The sequence below is a fragment of the Spea bombifrons genome, chromosome 3 (genome assembly GCF_027358695.1).
Source record: "Spea bombifrons isolate aSpeBom1 chromosome 3, aSpeBom1.2.pri, whole genome shotgun sequence".
Classification (NCBI taxonomy): Eukaryota; Metazoa; Chordata; class Amphibia; order Anura; family Pelobatidae; genus Spea; species Spea bombifrons.
In genome coordinates, this window is record NC_071089.1 from 90511674 (window position 1) to 90532711 (window position 21038).

A 21038-nucleotide genomic window follows, 5' to 3' on the forward strand; every position below is an offset into this window, starting at 1 on the left:
ACTGTAAGTGTATGAATGATATTTTGTTGGCTGCACAAACAGCTATATGACTTCACATCACTGCCACCATACAGTGAACTGTTTGTGTCCTGGGGGAAAAAAGCGGCCAGGGTTATAATGTGCTGGAAGGTAAATTATTATTTTTTATAACCAATACATTTAGTTGAATGATTTCTAAAGCATATTCCATTTTAATAATGGCTCGCAGCAGCCATCACTGTCAATGAATGTGCATCTGTATATACACTGAATGAAACAGAGCAGACTGCAGCCAATTAACACTGATATTCTATATTTGACACATTTAACATGACATTCAATGAATGTCAGACGATCCTGATGAAGGACTCGCTGCAGGTTAAGAGTCTGTAAAGAAGCGGTCTCTGGCAGAAAGGAAGCGGCCTGGTTATGATTTTACCGCTTTTTATTATCATAACAGGTTTTTACCTTTTTAATGAAATATTCCGTTCAAACAGCAGAAACCTGATTGAGTTTATTTTATAAACACAACAACCATTTAAGATAACCGTCTACAACACCAAGCGTTTGTATACTATACACAATCCCCAGTAAGGCTGCAGGGTATGAGGATAGATGTCACTCAGCTAATCCCCGCTGTACTTTTAAGCATGCACAAGAGGAAGAGATCATTAATCCATATGAAGGAATCAAACCTTTGTCAACATGCTTCCTAAGGAAAGCTTAACTGCTGTCCTCAACAACCTGAGAAACAGTAATACAAGGTAAGTGTGAAAGTGTGTCAGGGGCTCTTTAAATACAGAAAAGATATGAGAAGAGACGACATGAGCTTGAATATAACCAATGGTCTTATGCGACACAGAAAAATAGCAGAGCTATATGTTCTGGGAGGATTTCTCCAATGAGTTGTTTTTATGGATCTTTGATGTTTGTTTTATCTAGAGAAAAGAATAGATGCCAGCTTGTGATTTTTAGAAGCAATGAAACAGAACATTTAACTAGATCCATCATACGAACTTATCAATAAGATGCATACCTGGGAACTCTCAGGGTAGGGGGGGGCAGATTCTCAGGGTCACACAGTATGGGACTGACTCGTTTATACTCTTCATTGATCTGATGACATCTAAGACTCCTAATTAGTGCTTTTGCTATCAGTTTATTATGATTCACATCCTGGTTTGAATGTAGGTGAATTAAATTGTATCTCTAAATAATGGCAAGTCAAGGTTTCCTTGAGAACAGGTATTACAGTAATTTGGTTAACATATCTGATGAGTCGCTACATAGAAATTGCATTATAGGCCATTAATGGCTTAATATTTAAAGAATCTCAGGGTCAGCTCATTTAGAAGGTCCCTAGCTATGATAATATGCACGTAGAAAATGTTATATTTGCCATGTTTGGCACCTGTGAATGTGCATATTAAAATATTATTCACGATTTTTGCAGATTTGACAATTTTCAATATAGTTTTGCTTACATCTGCTTACCTATTTGCACATGTATCACATTTAGTATGTGAATCCATAAAGAAGTGGCACCCTATAAATACTGATATCCCCTACCTCTAGGTTTTGCGTCTCTTGAAATACTCCAATGCATACAATTAGAGACTATGGGGGTGATTTATAAAGGTCCCACAAGTGTATTGTGGTTTCAATAACTAAAGTTGCTCTTGTGGGGTAAAGATATGTATAAATAGCCAGCCGTTATACATATACTTCTGTTTTGGAATATAATTTTTTTTTGTCAATTTTTGGGCCCACAAACCTGCTTTTTAGTGTGATTGATGTTTTCTGAAAAACATTGTAAAATTATCCCAACATTTGTGCGATTGCATTTTTTGCATATTTATTTCATGTTTTTACACCAGCAACACTAACGAATCTATAATATATCTTTTTGCTTGGTTTAAACTTGGCTAGGTGTTGATGGTGGCCAAATCAATATTTAACTTGTAATTTATGTTGCCCACAGAGACAGAACTCTCTTTTTTAAAGCAGCAAAGGAAAATAATGTCAAAGTACTGGAAAGACTAATTGAAGAGGGTGTTGATCCTTTGGTGAAAGGTATGTTAGATGTGGGATGCCTTTGCATTGTTAAATATGTCCTTGTTAGTTCAACTAGATCTCCAGAACAATATGCCTGTGATATCAGATTCATTTGATGAACGGCTAATTTTGTTATAAAAGCCATATCAGAAATGGGCTCCCCAGGGTGTCAGAGACAAATTAGTCACCTGCCTCAGTACCAACCAGAGCTGATCCGAATTGGGTCGGCCCAATCGGGGAGGTGAGATACCAGTGAAGTAATGTGATGTTCCGTGACCCTGCGGTAGTAATGCAGCAACTTGCGCAGTGTGTGAGACTAAAGACAAGCATCACACAAGATAGGGGGTCATCGGATCCCCATTTCTTTTTCTTTAGGGTTTATATTTTTATTATTATATACATCCAGGGGAGGGAAGAACTCATCAGTCACTCTATAAAAATAGATCAGACAGCGACACACAGACTAGTTCCATCCTGACGGAAGAGACAGACTCAGCTTGTGGGGGTATTGGTGATGGCAGGGTGGGACAGCACCTTGAAGTTTTTCTTTTGTGAAGGTTAATTTGTTACACTTTGTTTTTCTTTGGGCACCAACAGCCAAGTGGGGCATCTCAAACTCAAGATGGAATATAATTCATCCAAGTATTTAGGCATCATCTGCCTTTTTTTTTTTCAATATAATGCAGTTCTTGCAATTACCGATCAATCTTTGTCCTTATTCGTTATTTTGGAGGACATTCATGGAGAACTAGAAACGCAAATTTCAAACTGTTTATTTTTTTAAAACAACAAAATGTCTGCTTACCTCCTTCATTAATTATAACTTGATATTTGCTTATTGTGTGGTGAAGATGGGTTCTTGGCTGCAGTTGGTAGTTCTGTGACAACCTGCCCATAAATCAAACTGTGTCACAAAAACTCTCCTTTGTACATAAAGTCTAGTGGTTCCAGTGGATAATTCAGCAAAAGTTGAATGCAGTAGACAAGGTTCCCTTTGAGTACAGAATGGAACCAGTTATAAACCATTCACGGTATATGCAGGCCTTGACCTTTATGAAATCGTGCCTTCTGACTCCATGGAGCTTTTTGATGTGTGTTTTACAGTTATACTTATTTAAACAAATAGACAGAAGGTACAGAAGCTCATCAGTGGGTGATCACCACTGGGTTGTGTGAGAACAAATACGTGTATTGCTGAAAGTTCAGTTCTTCCCGCAACACAGTAGCATATTTAAATCCTAGAATTTAAGGATCATCTTTTTTTCTGTCTTCCACAGGTGCTATGGGGGAAAATGTGCTACATCTCACAGCTCTGTACAATAACTTGGAGGCTCTAGTTCTTCTGTTGGATGCATTTCCATTCCTTATCAATAAATCAATCGAATGTGAAATATACAAAGGTACATACATCATGTATTAGTGTCAAGTTAATGCATTTGTGCACAAAATAAAAATACATTTTTACTGTTACATTGTGAGAATACACATTAAACCCTCTACTTAAGAGAACAATATAATCAGCTTGTGGGATAGATAGATAGATAGATGATAGATAGATAGATAGATAGATAGATAGATAGATAGATAGATAGATAGATAGACAGATGATTGATTAGTTATAGTTATTAGTTATATTACTTCTCTAAAACCTGAAAGTGGGAATGACTCCCTGAATCCCTGATGAAGAGGGACTATAGCTGGTTGCCCATTTTCAATGGCTTTGGGTTAGCTACTGTTATGTTACTGTAACTGTTTGCTTAAATCCTCTGCACTATATAGTAGGACAATTTCTTGTTTATAAATCCATTATCCAAATCAGCCATGGATGGTTCCAATACAGGTATTTAAAATTAGAAATTCGTTTGCTAAGGAACACTTTTTTGTGTTCTTGTATGATTAGTAGAAACCAGTAAAACCCTGAAATTCTGGATACTTGCCATAACAGAAAACAAAACATTGAATTGACAGGGTCACACAATGTTGATGACCTGTCTCCTTTAGAGACAACCTGTAAAGGGTCATCAAAACAACATCAGTATTCTTCCCTGCACCGCAGCCCGGTGAACAACAGCATGCGTCCAACCTGGGGCTATTCCACGCAGATTCAATGCCTTAAATATGCCACCTTTGTGTAGAAAATCAGCTCTCAAATCATTGATTACTCAAGATTTCTAATGAAGACAGATGCAAAATATGCAGTTTATAATTGCTAGAAAGTGTTTACTAATTGGTTACATGACAATGGAACGTAATAAAGTTTGTTGATGAATATTGATCTATTAAGAAGGCTGATCGATTTGTATTACATTTTAGATAAATGGCAAGATACTATAATTTAAATGGAATCCTTCCTTTTTTTTTTACGATAATTTATTAAGATTGATTATTCTTGTGATTCTTTCCCCAGGGGAGACGGCTTTACACATAGCAATTATAAACCAGAATGCAGACATGGTTAAAGAGTTAATTGCACGAAAAGCAGACACACGAAATGCTCGAGCTGTGGGTACATTTTTTGCTCCAAGGAGGAAAGGACACTATTATTACGGTATGGTTGATGGGTCACGCTGAGCAGATGTCATTTAGGTTATTGGAGATGTTGCAAAGTTAATTTACTGATACACTGCCAGAAAAGCTGTCGATGTGTCAATTTTCCATTATTAATCACATAACTTAAAATACAGATCTTATGTCAGCGATAGCACAAGGTTTAATATTGGCAGAAAGTAGACCCTATCACCTTGGTGCAGAAATCAGGGCGATAGAGGTCATTTGTGTTTGATTACCTTACTGTATTTTCTGTTTCCATTGGTCCAGAGTTTATCGCTTAAAGTTTTGCATTAATATACTGTAGATTCATACAAACCACTGGGATCTGAGCCATTACTTACGTTGGAGCATCCTTAACGGAGGGGCAGGTTGGGGAAGGGAGGTTTATGTTTAAAAAAATCTAACTTGCCTTATATTCTCTCACTCTATAACCTGCAATGTATACTGTCCACCAATTCAAAGGCATGAGTTGAAGTGAGATGGAATATGTTTAATTATACTACATGAATAACAACGGGCTGATTTAGCTATTTTTGCAGGAAAAGACAATGAAGTCATCTGACCCTAGTTCTTACAGAAGGTAGAAATAAAGGGCTGACTACATGGGCTAAATAGTGCCATCAGACTGGATGTTCTTTCAAACTGTGTAGTATAGTAAGATAAAATGTTTTATTCACAGCAGCCTCAGCATAAGAACAGCATAGATTCAAGATATTGGTGATTTATAACCAGGGCCGGCCCTATAATGGGGCAGACTGGGGCAATTGCCCCAGGCGGCACTTTAGAAGGGGCGGCACTTTGCCGCCCCAAGCACTTTTTTTTTTTTTTTTGAAGCGGAGGAGAGAGAGAGGGGCACCGAGTGGTTTTCGCTTACCCGCTTGGCGCCCCTCTCTCTCTCTCTCCTCTGCAGCGAGTCTCCCTGTTCGGTCCCGGTGCCGGCTTGTAATGCAGAGCGCCGGAAGTGACGTCAATTTCCGGCACTCATCATTACAAGCCGGCACCGTGGCAGAGCAGGGAGACTCGCCGCAGGACTGTTTAAAGGTAAGTACCGGGGGGGGGGTTATGGCGTCGACGAAGTTTAAAATGCCCCCCCCGGCGTTGGCGGGGGGGCGGAGTTTTAAACTTCGCCCCAGGCGGCGTTAAGTCTTCGGCCGGCCCTGTTTATAACCAACAGGAAAAATCGATCAAATTGTGGGCCTTATACATTTACAGTATTAATCGTTTTAACAAATTTAACATTCAACAAAGCTACAATCCTAAAGGCAATTTATTGCCATTGACATATACCTGGACCAAAAGTATAATAATTTCATTTTTATTTTAGGGGAGTATGTCACATCTTTTGCTGCTTCCGTGGGGAATCAGGAGATTCTTCAGCTGCTGGTTGAAAGTGGAGCACCTTTGCAATTGCAAGACAACCAAGGTAGTAGATAATAAATAAAATAATTAAGCAGTCAAAGATAATGTGCGTGGGTTACACTCTTTTGATGTTGCTAATACTATTTTAATAAATATTATAATCAACGTTCATGTGTAGCTTTCTGACACCACCTACCATATTTGCTCTAATATAACATGAGTTGTTTTTCAGAGCAAATGCTTTGAAAAATACCCCTCATCTTATATTCAAGGTCATCTAGAACCCAACCGCAAACAGAGGTCTAACTATAAGACTAAGATCCAGACCCCCAGCAGCGCTGCAGGGGACCTGGATCCTGCTTTCTGGCAGCCGGTGAAGGTCTGCATGATGCACACTGACAACCTCCGCTGCTGCCTGGAAGTCCACCAGCTGCCCCCCACTAGACACCAGGGAGTCTGGAGCATGGGGGGCAAGTCGGGGGGGGGGGCAGAGTGGCATATAAAGGGAGGTGTGTGGCATATTTGGGGGGTATGTAGCATACATGGGTGGCAGAGTGGCATATAGGGGCATAAGTCATATCTGGGGGCAGAGTGGCATATTGGGGGTATAATGCATATCTGAGGGGCAGAGTGGCATATCTGAGGGGCAGAATGGCAAATCAGGGGGGTATAAGGCATATCAGGGGGCAGAAGTGCATAACTGGGGGGCAGGTTTGCAAATAAAAGGAAAAAACAAGAAATTTTTTTTTCTCAATCATAGTTTTTATTAAATATGAAAAAATAGTTCACATGTGAATTAATATTTACTATGGTGTAGTCTTATATTCAGGCCTTTTCTTTTTTCCTAAATTAATATTCACATTTTGGGGGGGTCGTCTTATCGAGCAAATACAGTAATCCCTCCTCATGTCCACGTAGTTTAGGTAATAGCTGTCATTGATACAGCCTTTGAATAGTAAAATGCAAGGTACATGATTTTTATTGGTAAGGATCTCTAAAATCTAGTTGTTGTGAAAGACTGAAACCTTCAAACAAATTTATAGCAAATATTGCATTTCAATAAATTAGCTTGAATTATTGAAGGATGCTAATGTCTCCGTTTCCCCCCGAAGGAAATACAGTACTACATATTCTGGTTCTGCATCCTAATAAGGCTATGGCTTGCAAGACATATGATTTTTTAATCTCGCTAATTCCTGAAGAGCAAGTTGCCCATTTAGAGAGCATTGCTAATAATGATGGACTGACACCGTTAAAGCTGGCTGCACAAGAAGGAGATACAGTGGTAAGACTATACGCCCATTTCATTTAAACCTATGTGTACCTTCACCTTCTAGTTAAATAAAATGATAATTCCATTTCCCCAAAGTTATATCCTTTGAGCAATTTAGAAATGTCTTGAATGGAGGCAACACAAGAATAATTGCATTTCATGTGTACTGCTTTATAAACTGCCTGTAACACAATTATGTATTTTATGGTAAAATGTAAAAATGTAATCATTTTGCCGGCTCTGTACATGCTTCTGTTTTACTGTAATGCTATAAAAAAACAAGAAGGGCCAAAGTAGGCCCAGTAGGCAAGCCATGGTTAGAGGGGGTGTGCAGGAGGCTGAATGAGTGAGGCTTAATGGTAGATCAGACACTCATGTTCCAACTTCACCTTTTTTGACCAACCTTTACCCACTTTTTATCCTTTCATTCTGAATTTGTACACCTATTAAAATATGCTTTTAACATTTGAGGGTTCCAGTTGTTTTTCTGACTACAGTGTGCAAGCAAGACAAGGACCATTTGGCCAATTAAAATATATATATATATGAGGAGAGGACTTAACAAGGTTTTAAAGTGCTGCCTTTAAGCAATCCACCATCAATAAGGCTTAGAAGCAGGAGCACATATATATCTATCAAATGAAAATCTATGGTCAAATCTTAAATAAATCCATGTTGTTTCCTTACCAAGTGCGTTTTTACCTATTAAGATTTCTGGCATGAAGCCCAGATGAGTAAATATCTGTGAATTTATAGGAATTTATAGGAATTTTCTGATGAAAGTAAATAACTAATAATGCTTTATTTCCTAGATGTTTAGGTTTTTCATGAAAAGGAAGAGACATACTTACAGTTCGTTTGGCCCACTAACATCTGCATTGTATGATCTAACAGAAATTGATTCTTGGGATGACAAGCAGTCGGTTATTGATGTTATCTGCTCCTGCAAAAACAGCTTGGTGAGTACCTGCTACAGTAAGTACATATTAATAGACCAAACTATAAATTAATATTATACATATACAGTTCAACTAAACCTTAGCCACCTTGCAACAGATTTATATAGCGTATATTTCCTAAAAAACCCAATAGTCATAATTCGAAGCAAGCATACTCATCTAGCATACATATATACTGTACATAGTCTAACACCAGCAATATTGCTGACAGGAACCAAAAACCATTTTTCTAAGGAAATAGCTCATCCTTTACCCCCTCTAGTTTGTAAGCTCGTTTGGGTAAGGCTGCCCTTACCCCTTCTTTCTGTTAGGCGAATTGCTACCTTATATACTACTTGTTATGTCCTGTTTACCCATTATACAACGCTACGGAATATGGTGGTGCTACATACATTTCACATGTTGTTGACAGGTACATGTCAAGTAATAGTAACTGATTCTCTTCTGTGAGTTTGCGCACTATATACCGGTAGTATTCTAACAATAACGTATTGCACCACTGAGTATCATCTTTCTATTCATGATATATATTTATTCCTGTAATTAAAGCCGAGACATCTTTTAGAAATAACGCCACTGAAAGAACTGCTTCTGTTCAAATGGTCAACTTTTGGATACAAGTACTTTTTACTCTGCACGCTGCTGTATGTTCTATACACTACCATCCTGACATCGTGCTGTTTGTATCGGCCGCTAATGGAAGAGAGGGAGGCCGCATACGGGGAGGAGAGGAGAGTGGTCACAAAACCGTTACAGGTAAGATATAATTGTATTTTTTTTTTATGGCCAAATTCTGCTAAATTTAGTAGATAAAAAGAACCCCTTTTTTTCAGCGATATACTAAAATTTACCGTATATATGGGTTTTGTAATAAATACAACTCTCAGCAGTTTCTTGAACTGTGGTGTTTGTATCGCAACCATCATTTCTGATCAGCTAATATTTTTCTATTTGCTAGGATTATGATATCCTCGTAAAATACATTTAGCATGAATGAATACATAATGTGATGATTTGCATGTATGTTGGTGAGAATGACAATAATTTAAAGATATTGTTACAGTTTGACAGTATTGCTGCATTGCAAGATAAACCAGACTAAGAACGGGACCCTTCCAATACTTGAATATTCAATGGAAACGCAAGATTTTTGACGTATTATAAAGATGATAGTTTTGCAGGCTGAAAATATAACTGTGCATAAGTAATATTGCTGTATACGTTGTTATAGGTTTCAGCATGAAATTATATTGTTATGCCTTAGGGCATAGGCCTATCTCAATCCAGGGGTTTATTTATTTTTTTCTACTGTAGCCCAAGGATTGTTGTTAAATATTAGCACTCTTCAATGTATATGCATTTACAGAACTGGGCTCTGGAATATGTTCCCAAACAACAACAAAAAACACCATAAAAAGGACCCTTTTATTGTTATTATTATTATTATTAAAATTTATATATTTCTAATGATAACTATAGCCTTGAGAACGGTAATGGTTTTACTACGGAAGTATCGGGTGCCCTTTGCATGGCCTTCTGCATTTTGTCTTCAAAATTTCTTGCATACCTCCCAAGCGCCCCTCTGTAGGAAATACATTGTTTCCTTTGAACACCTTCTTTTGTATCCCCCTTTTCTAGGAGCTTCTTGAGTAGTAAGGGTGACCGTGCGGAGGGAGCGGTAAATACATCACTGTAGGGGCATATATATTAACTTTTGTTTCAATGAGTTTGAAGTTAAACCAAATTAGTTAATATGAAAGCTTCTTTTTCTTATGTTATAATATTTTTCATTTTAGAACATAACCAAGTTGACTTGTACTGAAGGGCAAAATTAGGCTCTATACACTATACTATCAAATTATCCCCTCTGTAGGAAACCAACATATTTAACATCAGTATCATTCCAGGCAAGACTCAGAAGGTATTAAATAGATGAAATTGCGAGGCAGGACCTATGGATTTGAGAAAGCCGGGCTATACGGTGAATCATTACATGTGTTCCACGTGACTGATTTCTGGAGCCAGAGACGTGATAAAGAATAAATCCCTGGATGGAGTGGATGCACAGTAAAATAGAGTAAAGGGTCAAACGAAAGTATGACCTGCGAAGCAAAAGTGACAGGTTTATGTGGGTTCTGAACTTATTTGTGTCAGGACAAGAAATGTTTCAAATGATTAGTTGCACCTCACCTTCTTGCTAGGCAAAGATGGTGCAGGGATTTATAAAAGCAAGGACATCAAAAGAACGTATAAGAAAAAGAAGCTTCTAGTAAAGGATCTAAAAAATTTTTTTTTCAAAAACCCCACTAACATATACATTTTTTGATAAGTTAATCACGATACTGGATCAAGTGGGAATTATGAATCGGTTCTATACCTAGTAACTAGATAATGACCATAATGAATCGTACAGATAGAAAACATTGTAAAAATGAATTATTGCAGGACTATTGGCTTAGATATCGCTATTATTTTACCCAGTACTATTTTAACATTAAACTGGAAATATTTTTTGATCTAGTAGCACAAACAGAGTCATTGCCCAACTAACCAACATGGTGTAATATTATTTTCAATGACCCTCTGGAATTTTGTATGCTGGTGCGGCAGCCTTATGTATAGTGACCCTTATACTAGCGGGCAACATAGGTTAAATACAGGTAAAAATGTAACTAGGGAACTTTGTACTGGGGGATACAACATGGAAAAGCACCATTGGCATCACAGGATGCACCCAAGGTTAAAGGTGGCGTCCCTCACTGATGTGAGTTATTGCTGTAGGCCCAGACAGCAGCCTTAGCTTCTCCTGGGAAGAAACACAAGTAAGTGCGGAGGTTTTGCTGCTGGGTGGCTCAAGCACCTGGGACACCTGTCCCTCTTGCCCCATGTAGGTTACGGCCCTGACAAAAAGACCTTAAGACAATGAGGGTTACGTATGATTAGTGATTCTGGGTCATCGGTAGAACCAATGGGATGGTTCTACTGATGACCCACATCATTGTTTGCTCTAGTTGTAAGATCGCCTTTTAACCCCTTAATGACAAAGCACGTACATGTAAGGGCTCAAAATGCATTGTTTTCAATGGGTTTTGGGACAGCCCATTGTCCTTAAGGGGGTTAAACACTATGGTCATCTATTATTATTTGCATATTAGAGCAAAAAGTGAAAAGATCTCATAATAAATTAAAGACTAGCTAAGCTGCTGGTCTCAACAGGAAAATAGAAAGTGAAAATGTCCTGTGCAGATTTACAAGCAGCGACTTCTTGAAGATGAGTAAGACCAGGCAATCTCTGAAGCCATATTATTAAGCCAAGATAAATATCTTGCTAAGTCTAAAAACAAACTGCACACTGACAGTTAATATCTCAAGAACGCAACCGAGACTACTGAGTAAAAGAACTTTAACATGTCAACAGACATCTACTCAAGGCTAAAGCAATTCATAGAAGAGCATAGACATTTTGTGATATGTGATGCATGTCACATCATCAGTAACAGCTCTGATCACTAGGTGGCAGCATAAGGTCACAGCTATAAACATCTTGGGGAAAAAATACTGATATTTAGGAGAAATTAGGTTGTTGGAACTTCTGGGGCTGTATAGGCATCTTTTCTATAAGATTTATCTGGATGTGAGTTAAAAGGACATCTGTTGGGGTTCATTTGGGTATTCCATGAAAGGCGATGAAGCTCAAATGAAATAGATAAAACATGCATTTAATGGAAAGATGTGGAGATGCTGCTGTCAGGTTACTTAGAGTATTAGAGCAAAAGCTAGAATTCTAGAATTTCCTAGACACATCATGAGTCGTTGGTATGGTTGAATTATCCTGGTTGGTTGCTTTAAATTTACTTTGTTTCATTTTCTAAAAAGTATAAAAGTATTTCTGACTTTTTTGTTTTCAGGAATGGTATATATCTAGAGATGATTACGTGCGACTATTTGGAGAAATAATTGTGATAACAGGTGCCTTTATAATTCTTATAGCTGAGGTATGTGTTCGAAAGATGAAAAATGCATTGAATAACCTGTGCAATAAAATAGCAATCACTTTAAACACCAAGTGCTTAAATTATGTATCACACCTTTAAACTAGTATATCCACATTTAAATACTACAAGTACTTAAACCTTTACGGCCATAAGTAACCCAACAGACTTATTTATGTATATACGCAATCCTCTTGAATTTAGAATTTCTGGGAGAAAGCATTTGGCGGATTCTTACATCTGCAAACATTACAGTATACAGAGCACTTACTTCTTATAACCGCAATATTTGCTTATCATATTCAGTTATCATAATTCTAAATGTGGACATTCGATCATATTTTACCTGCAGTCGTTCAAGGGAGTTTGGTGTGGCAATAAATAGTCTCTAACAGCATCATATAAAACAGTTATTCTGTTATCATTCAGGTTTTATTGTATTTTTGTACGGTCAGATGCTTTTCCACCATCTGTATTCCTTCGGATACTTATCCTACTATTTAATGTACAAGTAAATCTTCCAGTAGGTAGGTAAACTGTTGGTGCTATGGCGTAGAGGACCCCCTTTCTAAATGTATGTATACCTATTGTACCCCTATCATAATGTCTGTAGGAAGACTATCATACTTACTGTATGACTGTTCTTACCGCAACTCCTCTGCGGGAGATGGAGTATAAACTCTAAAGTGCTCAATGCAACATTGAAAACTGGTTTCTGATCGCCCTATTGGGACTGATTAGATTAGAATGATTAGAATGCTTTGTGTAAACACACAATAATTGTGTAAAAACATAATATGATCTAAAGTTGGGACAAAATGAGAGGGGCATTAGAGTAATTTTATCTGTGCTTGCATTTGCATTTCAAATGATTAAATGCCAATTAGATCTGTTGAGCTACACTATGCAATTGTAGGCTTGGGTAGAAGGAAGATATAGTGGCAAGTAGTTAGTGTCAGTGAAAATCACCAAAAAAAATCTATATAATGCATAATAGTTCCCCATTGTACAGCAGCAACCCAAATCTAGCACTATCCAATGCCTATTCGAAACAATATGTATACCAAGGGGCACTCATAAAATGGAAAGAAAACAAGAAAAAGCTATAATAGTGCAGTTGTCATTTAAAGTGTTTTTGTCTCTTTCTTCAAAAGTACAATGGCTAATGAATAAATAAATACAAATATAAATACATATAATATGGCTTCATTGACTGGACTCCAGGTTTGCTAACTCCTGATTCCAATTAGCTTTTGTTGAACGGATTAGCCTAGGGGTTCACATACTTTTTCCAACCTGTACTGTGAATGTTTGAATTATGTATTCAATATGGACAAGAACAATACAATAATCTGAGTTATCAGTTAAAACAGATTGTGTATATTCATTACTGTAACTTAAATGTAGATCATATCATAATTAAGACAAATTTAACATAAGTCAAATTTTACATAAATGCTGGTATTTCCACATGATGTCACATAATAGGATGTTTTATGTCATAATTGTCATTCTGTATTATTGCTAACATTTGGAGGCCTGCATTAGGTTATGGTTCTAAAATACTCAAACACTGTTTCAGCTGTATTACACATTTTAGAAATAGACAAAAAAAAATATTTGCATATATGTCTATTTTCTGCAACATTCATTGTTCAATGTTCCAGATTTCCAGACTGGTCAGGAAAGGACCAAGACATTTCTTTGGAAATACAGTGACAGGGGGACCATTTCATGTTATCATGTAAGCATTTAATTTAAAATAAGATATTAAAATAAATCTAGACGACCCTACTAAATTCTGGTAGAAATTGCTCACAGCGGAAACAGTGACGTATCCAGACCTGTCGTGATCTAGAGTCTACGGCGATCAAGCCTACGTGGACAAGGAAGATTTTAGATGTCCCCGATTGGCCTACTTATTCTATGTATGATGTGCAAGCTCAGCACACAGCACAGCCTCCTTACACTGCATTTAAAGGCGCTGCATGCCTTTAAGGCACAGCTTCCCGGGATATGACATCATATCCCTCCACGTGATGTCTTAAAGGCACGCAGCACTTTTTAATACATCCAAGGTGGCGTCTGTGGAGAAGGTGGCTGCAGGTTCTTCCCTGGGTCGGGCCTAGGGCAGCATGCAAAGTAAATACACCACTGAATGGAAGAATGTAGCATAGAACTTTCAATACATAGCTAAAAACATGCAAGATGAAACAATATATAATATAACATAAACACATAACATTTTGCTGTTACCCTTTTTTATCAGTACAAAAATGGAGTAATAAAAAGTCATAGGTTGCTCCAAAAAAACTTTTTTGATATTGAGGATCCAGCAAACATAATCACAATAGAATCATAAGTAGAATCGTTTGGCTTTATTTGAAATTCCTTCCAAAAAATACAAACAAAAAACTTCATAAAAGTGCGCAGCTGCTTCACGTGGGCATGTACTTTAATGCGAGTGATAGCTAAGTATTCCCTTTGAATGGACATGTTGTCCCTTTTAAAAATGCATGAGGAGCTTCTGCATTATGCACCCCCTGCCAGCTATTTGTCATACTAGTTTGTCCATTTTAAGGGTAAATCCTTTAATTTAAACACAAATGTGTTAGTACTGTAAATCATAATCCACGCAGTCTCCACAGCACACCCCCCACATATAAAACAATATAAAGAATTAACCTCATATGTAATATTCCCAAACTCCTTCTAGATTGTAAGCTCTTAGAGCAAGGCCCTCCTTATCTTTTCTGTATGTTAATTTGTTATATTTTGCATGACTTGTTATCTCCTATTTACCCATTGAACAGCGCTATGGAATATGATACCGCTATATAAATCAATCAATAAATAATAATATAACATCACCTCAACAGGATGGCTGGATAGTTATTTTATCGTAAAGGTATATTATGTATTTCTTTGTATCCTAAATACCATAACCGATATATATTTGCTTTTAGGCTGCTTTATGGCTGCTTTATCCTAACGGTGGTGATACTGAGATTTGCTCGCAGTGATGGGGAGACAGCAGTGATGTCACTGGCGCTCATAAGCGCCTGGTGTAATGTGATCTATTTTGCTCGCGGATTCAGGCTGCTTGGACCTTTGTGCATAATGATTCAGAAGGTGAGGCAGCGGTCGTCATCTGTAATGCTTAAAATTAATGAATCCTTGTAGAAACGCTATAGTGTTATTCTTTAGACAACTAATCACATATTTTCTTGAACTTGCTGTTCTGAAAAAGAGCCATATCAATGCTTTTTCCCCCAAACAATAACTTACTTTTTTAATTTACTATGTTTATTTTTCAGATGATACTTGATGATCTTTTACGGTTTTGTGTAATTCTGGCAATTGCTCTTATCGGATTTGCAGCAGGTAAAACATGACACATTTTAGAGCACAAAGATAAACACATTTCTCATCTTTAGTGGCTTTGCAGCATGGGAATAGATGTCCTATACTTAGAATGCAGGATAATTGCTAGTTGTTTCAAATTCATTTTTTTGTATAAGCCGTACTTTACAGTGCTTTGTTCATAGCACAATCCAATAAGATTGTATGCAAAACACTTATTTACTAAGTTTATACATAGTGGTTTTTAAGTGTTCACTAAAAATTAAGTAGCAAGAGACATTGACTTATATAGGTCAACAAAAACTTAAAAACAAGAACCGTTTGCTTGTAGGCAATGGTGTTTACTTTAATTCTAGTTAAAGCTCTAGCATGAGTTTTCATTATTATTTGTTGATTTATATAGCACCATTATATTCGCAAGCATCTTGTGGCAATCTGAACCTGCAGAAGAAAAAAATGGAAATGGTAAAGCCTCAAATTAAATAGATAATATGCAACTTTTATTTGATACAGACATTTTTTTAAAGAAAAGGAAATTCTATTACATTGTGTGACTAGGGATCAGGCGCTTATGTGAACTTTGTATTCTATTCACTAATATATTGTACCTTGTATTTGGGCAGAGTGGCAAGCTGGGGGTCAGATGTGCATAACTGGCATGTAAAAGAAAATATAAACAAGAGGCTTTTTTCTCATAGTTTTTATTAAATATGACAGATGAAAGTGTAAATTTTAAGTTTTTTACTCTGCTTTTTTACATTATTTTAAATAAAAGAAAAATGTAATTTTTTTTATCCAATTAATCTAAAAAATTATCGGCCAACTAATTGATTATTAAAATAACAGAACACCCCACAAGAGCTGCAGTTTTGGAGATGCTATGACCCAGTCGTCTGGCCATCACAATTTGGCCCTTGGTCACTCAGATCCTTACACTTTTTCCTGCTTCTAACACATCAACTTTGAGGACGAAATGTTCACAGGGGCCATGATAAGAAGATTAGCGAACACAATGTGCCTTTGGAACACAGGAGTGATGGTTGCTGATAAAGGGCCTCTGTAGGCCTATGAAGATATTCCATTAAAAATCAGCTGCGTCCAGCTACAGTAGTCATTGACAACACAAACAATATCTGCACTGTATTTTTGATCCATTTATTTTAACATCAAAATTAGCTTTTTTTTCAACAGGAAAATGTCTAAGTGACAGTAGTGTGTGTGTATACAGTCATGATATGGACAAAGGCATTGGGACACCTAACCATTACACCAACAGGGAATTGTATGACATTGCATAAAATACATAGACATTTAATATGTAGTTGGACCACCCTTTTGCAGCTGTAACAGCTTCCATTCTTCTGGGAAGGTTTTGGAGTGTTTGGGGATGTTTGCCCATTCATCCAGTAGAACATTTGTGAGGTCAGGCACCGATTTTGGACAAGAAGGCCGTGCTCACAATCTCTGTTTCAGTTCATCCCAAAGGTGTTCAAATGGGTTAAGGTCAGGGCTCTGTGTAGGCCAGCCAAGTTCTTTCACACCTTAACGCTTCCTCTTTCCAATAATAACACTTACAGCTGACCATGGAATATCTAGTGTGGATGCAATTACCTATATTTGTTTTGCCTATGTTGTAGCCTAGCCTCGAATGAATAATTGTACAAATTAACCACTAATGAAACACAATTTTCGTTTTACAGCTTTTGATGTTCATTTCCAGGCTATGAATGCTACCATGTTTCCACAATTTCACGACTTCCCAGAGACAGTTTTTACACTATTTCAGTTAATGATGGGTCTCAACAAGCTGCAAGTACCTTCAAATGTAACCATGCCAACAATAATAACGCTTCTTTACATGGTATATATGTTTTTCGCCTTTGTTTTGCTGCTGAACCTTCTAATCGCCCTGATGACAGATACTCACTTTCGGGTGAGCAGTGAGCGCACCAGTTTATGGCGGGCACAGGTAAGAAATTACAATAAACTCCTTTTAACCACGAAATCTACTGCAACAAAAAATCCAGTGACAATATTAGTCAAACTACCCTATAAAAACATTGAAGAATAGTTTTTTTTTTAAATGCATCCATAATAGAACACTCCACTCTTCTACACAATGTTTCATCACACCCCTTATGTCTGGAAGTCCACCGACAAGGGATGAGAGATAGAAATTTGTACCATTGTGGTAAACAAAAATATCTCTCCTCTTTTAATCTTGGCTACCAGGCAAAGGGTGTTCAGTGGAAGGTATCCCAAATGCAAATTAAGAATGGAATACTTCTCTTTATGACCAATTTGCCTTTATTTCCTCAATTACTGAACAACATCACTTATGATTAATATTCTAGTAGAACATTTCTTGAACCCATGGATATACCTGCTCTGACAATATAATTTCATCCTAGCATTTGCCATCATTGTACTTTAATGCAGTTTTTAAGTAATTCTTGGTGATCTGACAAGCTAATGGAGAAGTTGATTTGTGTATCAAGTGGCGCTGCTTTCATGCACGGTTGTGTTAAATCGAAGCTGTAATTTACATAATCTGTTCACCAGACTGGGGACAGTAACTGAACAGTTCCCTTAACCTTTGAGAGCGCAAGGTCTTTAATGACTAAAAAAACACTGCGTATGTGGCCAGGAAATGGCTTGATTAAAGAAATAAAGATAGGATTAAATCAGGACACCCAATAACAATTACAAAAAAAAAATCTGCCATAGATAGAAATGTATGGGATTTGCATTTACAGCATAGCCATATAACCCCCAACAACCAGAAACGAGCATGTACATCCAGTCTGTATTATACAAATACAGCATATCATATCCTCATTAATTCCCTTAACGGGGTTGGGTTCTTGTATTAAATAAATGTTATTTTAGGTTGCAGATACAACGATTATGTTTGAAAGAATGCTCCCTAGCTGGCTGTGGCCAAGAACTGGGATCCCTGGGGAAATCATTGGTCTGCAGAAAGGAAAGTGGTATCTAAGGTAATTGACGTCAAGACAAGTGAAAATTACAGTATTCACTAGCTCTAAATAGGCACTGATCATGGCAAATGGCACAATTTCAGTGTCAGGAGTTAGCTACAGTTTGGGTCCCCTGTTGTTCCATTCGAATCTAGATTTCATCTAAATGAGTTCAAGCTGGTATCCTAAGCTCCAATAGAGATGAGCCGATTTGGGGTTTATTTACGGGTTACAGTTTTGATCGCTACAAGGTGCTAGCCATGGAAAGACTGTAAACTCCACTCCAGCATTTACTGTACCAACTGCTTTATAAAGTAATAAGTCATAGTTTTATCTGATAATTGCAAACTCAGATGTTTAGCGAACATGTCCTTTACATGCAGCTGTAAGGATGAAAATAAGGAGACTAGGGCAAAAATATTGGCAAGTATTATATGTGTGACATTTCTCAACTAAATAAGATAATTCAAAATCATAAAAAATGACAAATTATTATTAAAATAAATACATTTGATTCCAGGAAAGCATATTCTAAAGCAAATGTTTTACAATTTCATTAAACAATAAACCACAGGCAATGGTGAACAGATGGATTTGCAGGGCAACACAAACCTGAATGAAGGTTTACTATGTATAGGGGGGGGGCTCCAGACACATCTGGTTAGTCTGTCTTCGTAACAGTTGTGCTCAAAAGTTTGCATACCCTGGCAGAAATTATCAAATGTTGGCATTGATTCTGAAAGTATGACTGATCATGCAAAAAAACAAACACTCTTTTATTTAAGGCTAGTGATCATATGAAGCCATTTATTATCACATAGTTGTTTGGCTCCTTTTTAATTCATAATGATAACAGATATCACCCAAATGTCCATGAGCAAAAGTGTACATACCCTTGAATGTTTGGCCTTGTTACAGACACACAAGGTGACACACACGGGTTAAAATGACAATTAAAGGTTAATTTCCCACACTTATGGCTTTTTAAATTGTAATTAGTGCCCACGTATAAATAGTCAATGAGTTTGTTAGCTCTCACCTGGATGCACTGAGCAGGCTGGATACTGAGCCATGGGGAGCCTTTACTGCACCAAACGCCACAAAAAGCCCAGTTACAATACACCTTGACACAGCTTCTGGTATGCTATAGTTTGGAGTGACAAGACCAAAATAGAGCTTTATAGTCACAACCATGTTTGAAGAGTGGTCAACAAGGCCTATAGCGAAAAGAATACATCCCCACTGAGGATGGTTGTTGCACACTGGTGTTTTGGGGGGGGGGTGAGCTCTAAGGGCACAGTGAATCGTGTGAAAATTGATGGCAAGATGAATGCAGCATGTTATCAGAAAATAACGGCATGCAATTTGCATTCTTCTGCACGAAAGCTGCACATGGGACGCTCTTGGACTTTCCAGCACGACAATGACCCTAAGCACAAGGCCAAGCTGACCCTCCAGTGGTCAGAAGATTGGGCAGCTATACCACCTGCAAAAATTTAGGGCCTCATAGACAACTATTACAAAAGACTGCACACGGTCATTGATGCTAAAGGCGGTAGTATTAAGAACTAAGGGTATGCAGATTTTTGAACAGGGGTCATTTCATTTTTTTTCTTTGTCGCCATGTTTTGTTTTATGATTGTGCCTTTCTGTTCTAACCTACAGTTGGATAAGAAATAAAAAGTGTGTTTTTGCCTGCTCACTTTCTTTAACAAACGGTACATATATTACCAATTCTCCACTGGTATGCAAACTTTTGATCACAACTGTATGTGTTTGACAAATAGCAATAGATTATTTTATTTGATCTTTTTTCCCCCCTAGAGTGAATGAGAAAAACAATGTTTTTTTACCAGAAAAAATGAACACACAAGAAAACCCTGAAAAACCCAAGCAATCCCTTTTGAAGAACTGGAGCCTTGTTCATGCGGACATAACTAACATGGTTAAGAACAAACGCATCCATCAACACCTTGCCCATGCTCACACCTAGAAGGTTGGCAACTGGAATATAAATGACGTGTGGAAGAATCAGGATTCTAGATTTTAGGACAGTCAAAACAGTTGGGATTTTAACAGCAAATTTACCCATTCATATTTTATGCCACATAGAGACTATTATTAAAATCATCAACCATACCCATTCCTCTATTACTGGCACCACGCTTGTCATTTATTTCATTATACCTCAACGTTCTGCCTCCTGTCTAAGTTTATGCACTTGCCTGCTTCCTACGTATGTTTTGTACAGGTCTTACTTACTGAAGCTTAATCGGTCTACTCGCTTCGCTTATTTGTAAATAAAGCTTTCATTTTCTCCAAAGCCTTCTAGATAAACACATAAACCCATTATTCTACTCTCGGATTGCAGACTGCATAGCCATAGGTCTTTGTTTGCCATGTGACCAACTGACAAATGAACGTGTAAGAAAAGCTTATCTTGTTACTGTATGTGATGAAATTAGATTTTTGGTCTTTACTTATTAATGAGAGCAGTTTCATCTCAACAACTTTATTTTATGAAGGAACA

General features: G+C 37.3%; 1 protein-coding gene across 1 annotated transcript; it reads left to right on the forward strand.

The window, feature by feature from the left end:
- Window positions 1-622: 622 nt before the first annotated feature.
- LOC128484671 (transient receptor potential cation channel subfamily V member 6-like) lies at window positions 623-20668 on the forward strand. The gene is made up of 15 exons (XM_053461142.1): window positions 623-743; window positions 1961-2052; window positions 3312-3434; window positions 4442-4582; window positions 5909-6007; window positions 7056-7228; window positions 8029-8175; window positions 8725-8931; window positions 12084-12170; window positions 13835-13911; window positions 15134-15299; window positions 15485-15551; window positions 17231-17499; window positions 18420-18529; window positions 20333-20668. Exons 1-15 carry the CDS (start codon window positions 685-687, stop codon window positions 20499-20501), a joined length of 1986 nt encoding a protein of 661 aa, XP_053317117.1. The 5' UTR covers window positions 623-684; the 3' UTR covers window positions 20502-20668.
- The last annotated feature ends 370 nt before the right edge of the window (window positions 20669-21038 follow it).

What these genes read in the sequence shown, in the direction of transcription:
- LOC128484671 (XM_053461142.1), top strand. Translation starts at nt 685, where the DNA reads ATGCTTCCTAAGGAAAGCTTAACTGCTGTCCTCAACAACCTGAGAAAC. An exon ending in GCAATTGCAAGACAACCAAG is followed by an intron (nt 6,008 to 7,055) that starts GTAGTAGATAAT and finishes TTCCCCCCGAAG; the next exon opens with GAAATACAGTACTACATATT. An exon ending in GCTCCTGCAAAAACAGCTTG is followed by an intron (nt 8,176 to 8,724) that starts GTGAGTACCTGC and finishes CTGTAATTAAAG; the next exon opens with CCGAGACATCTTTTAGAAAT.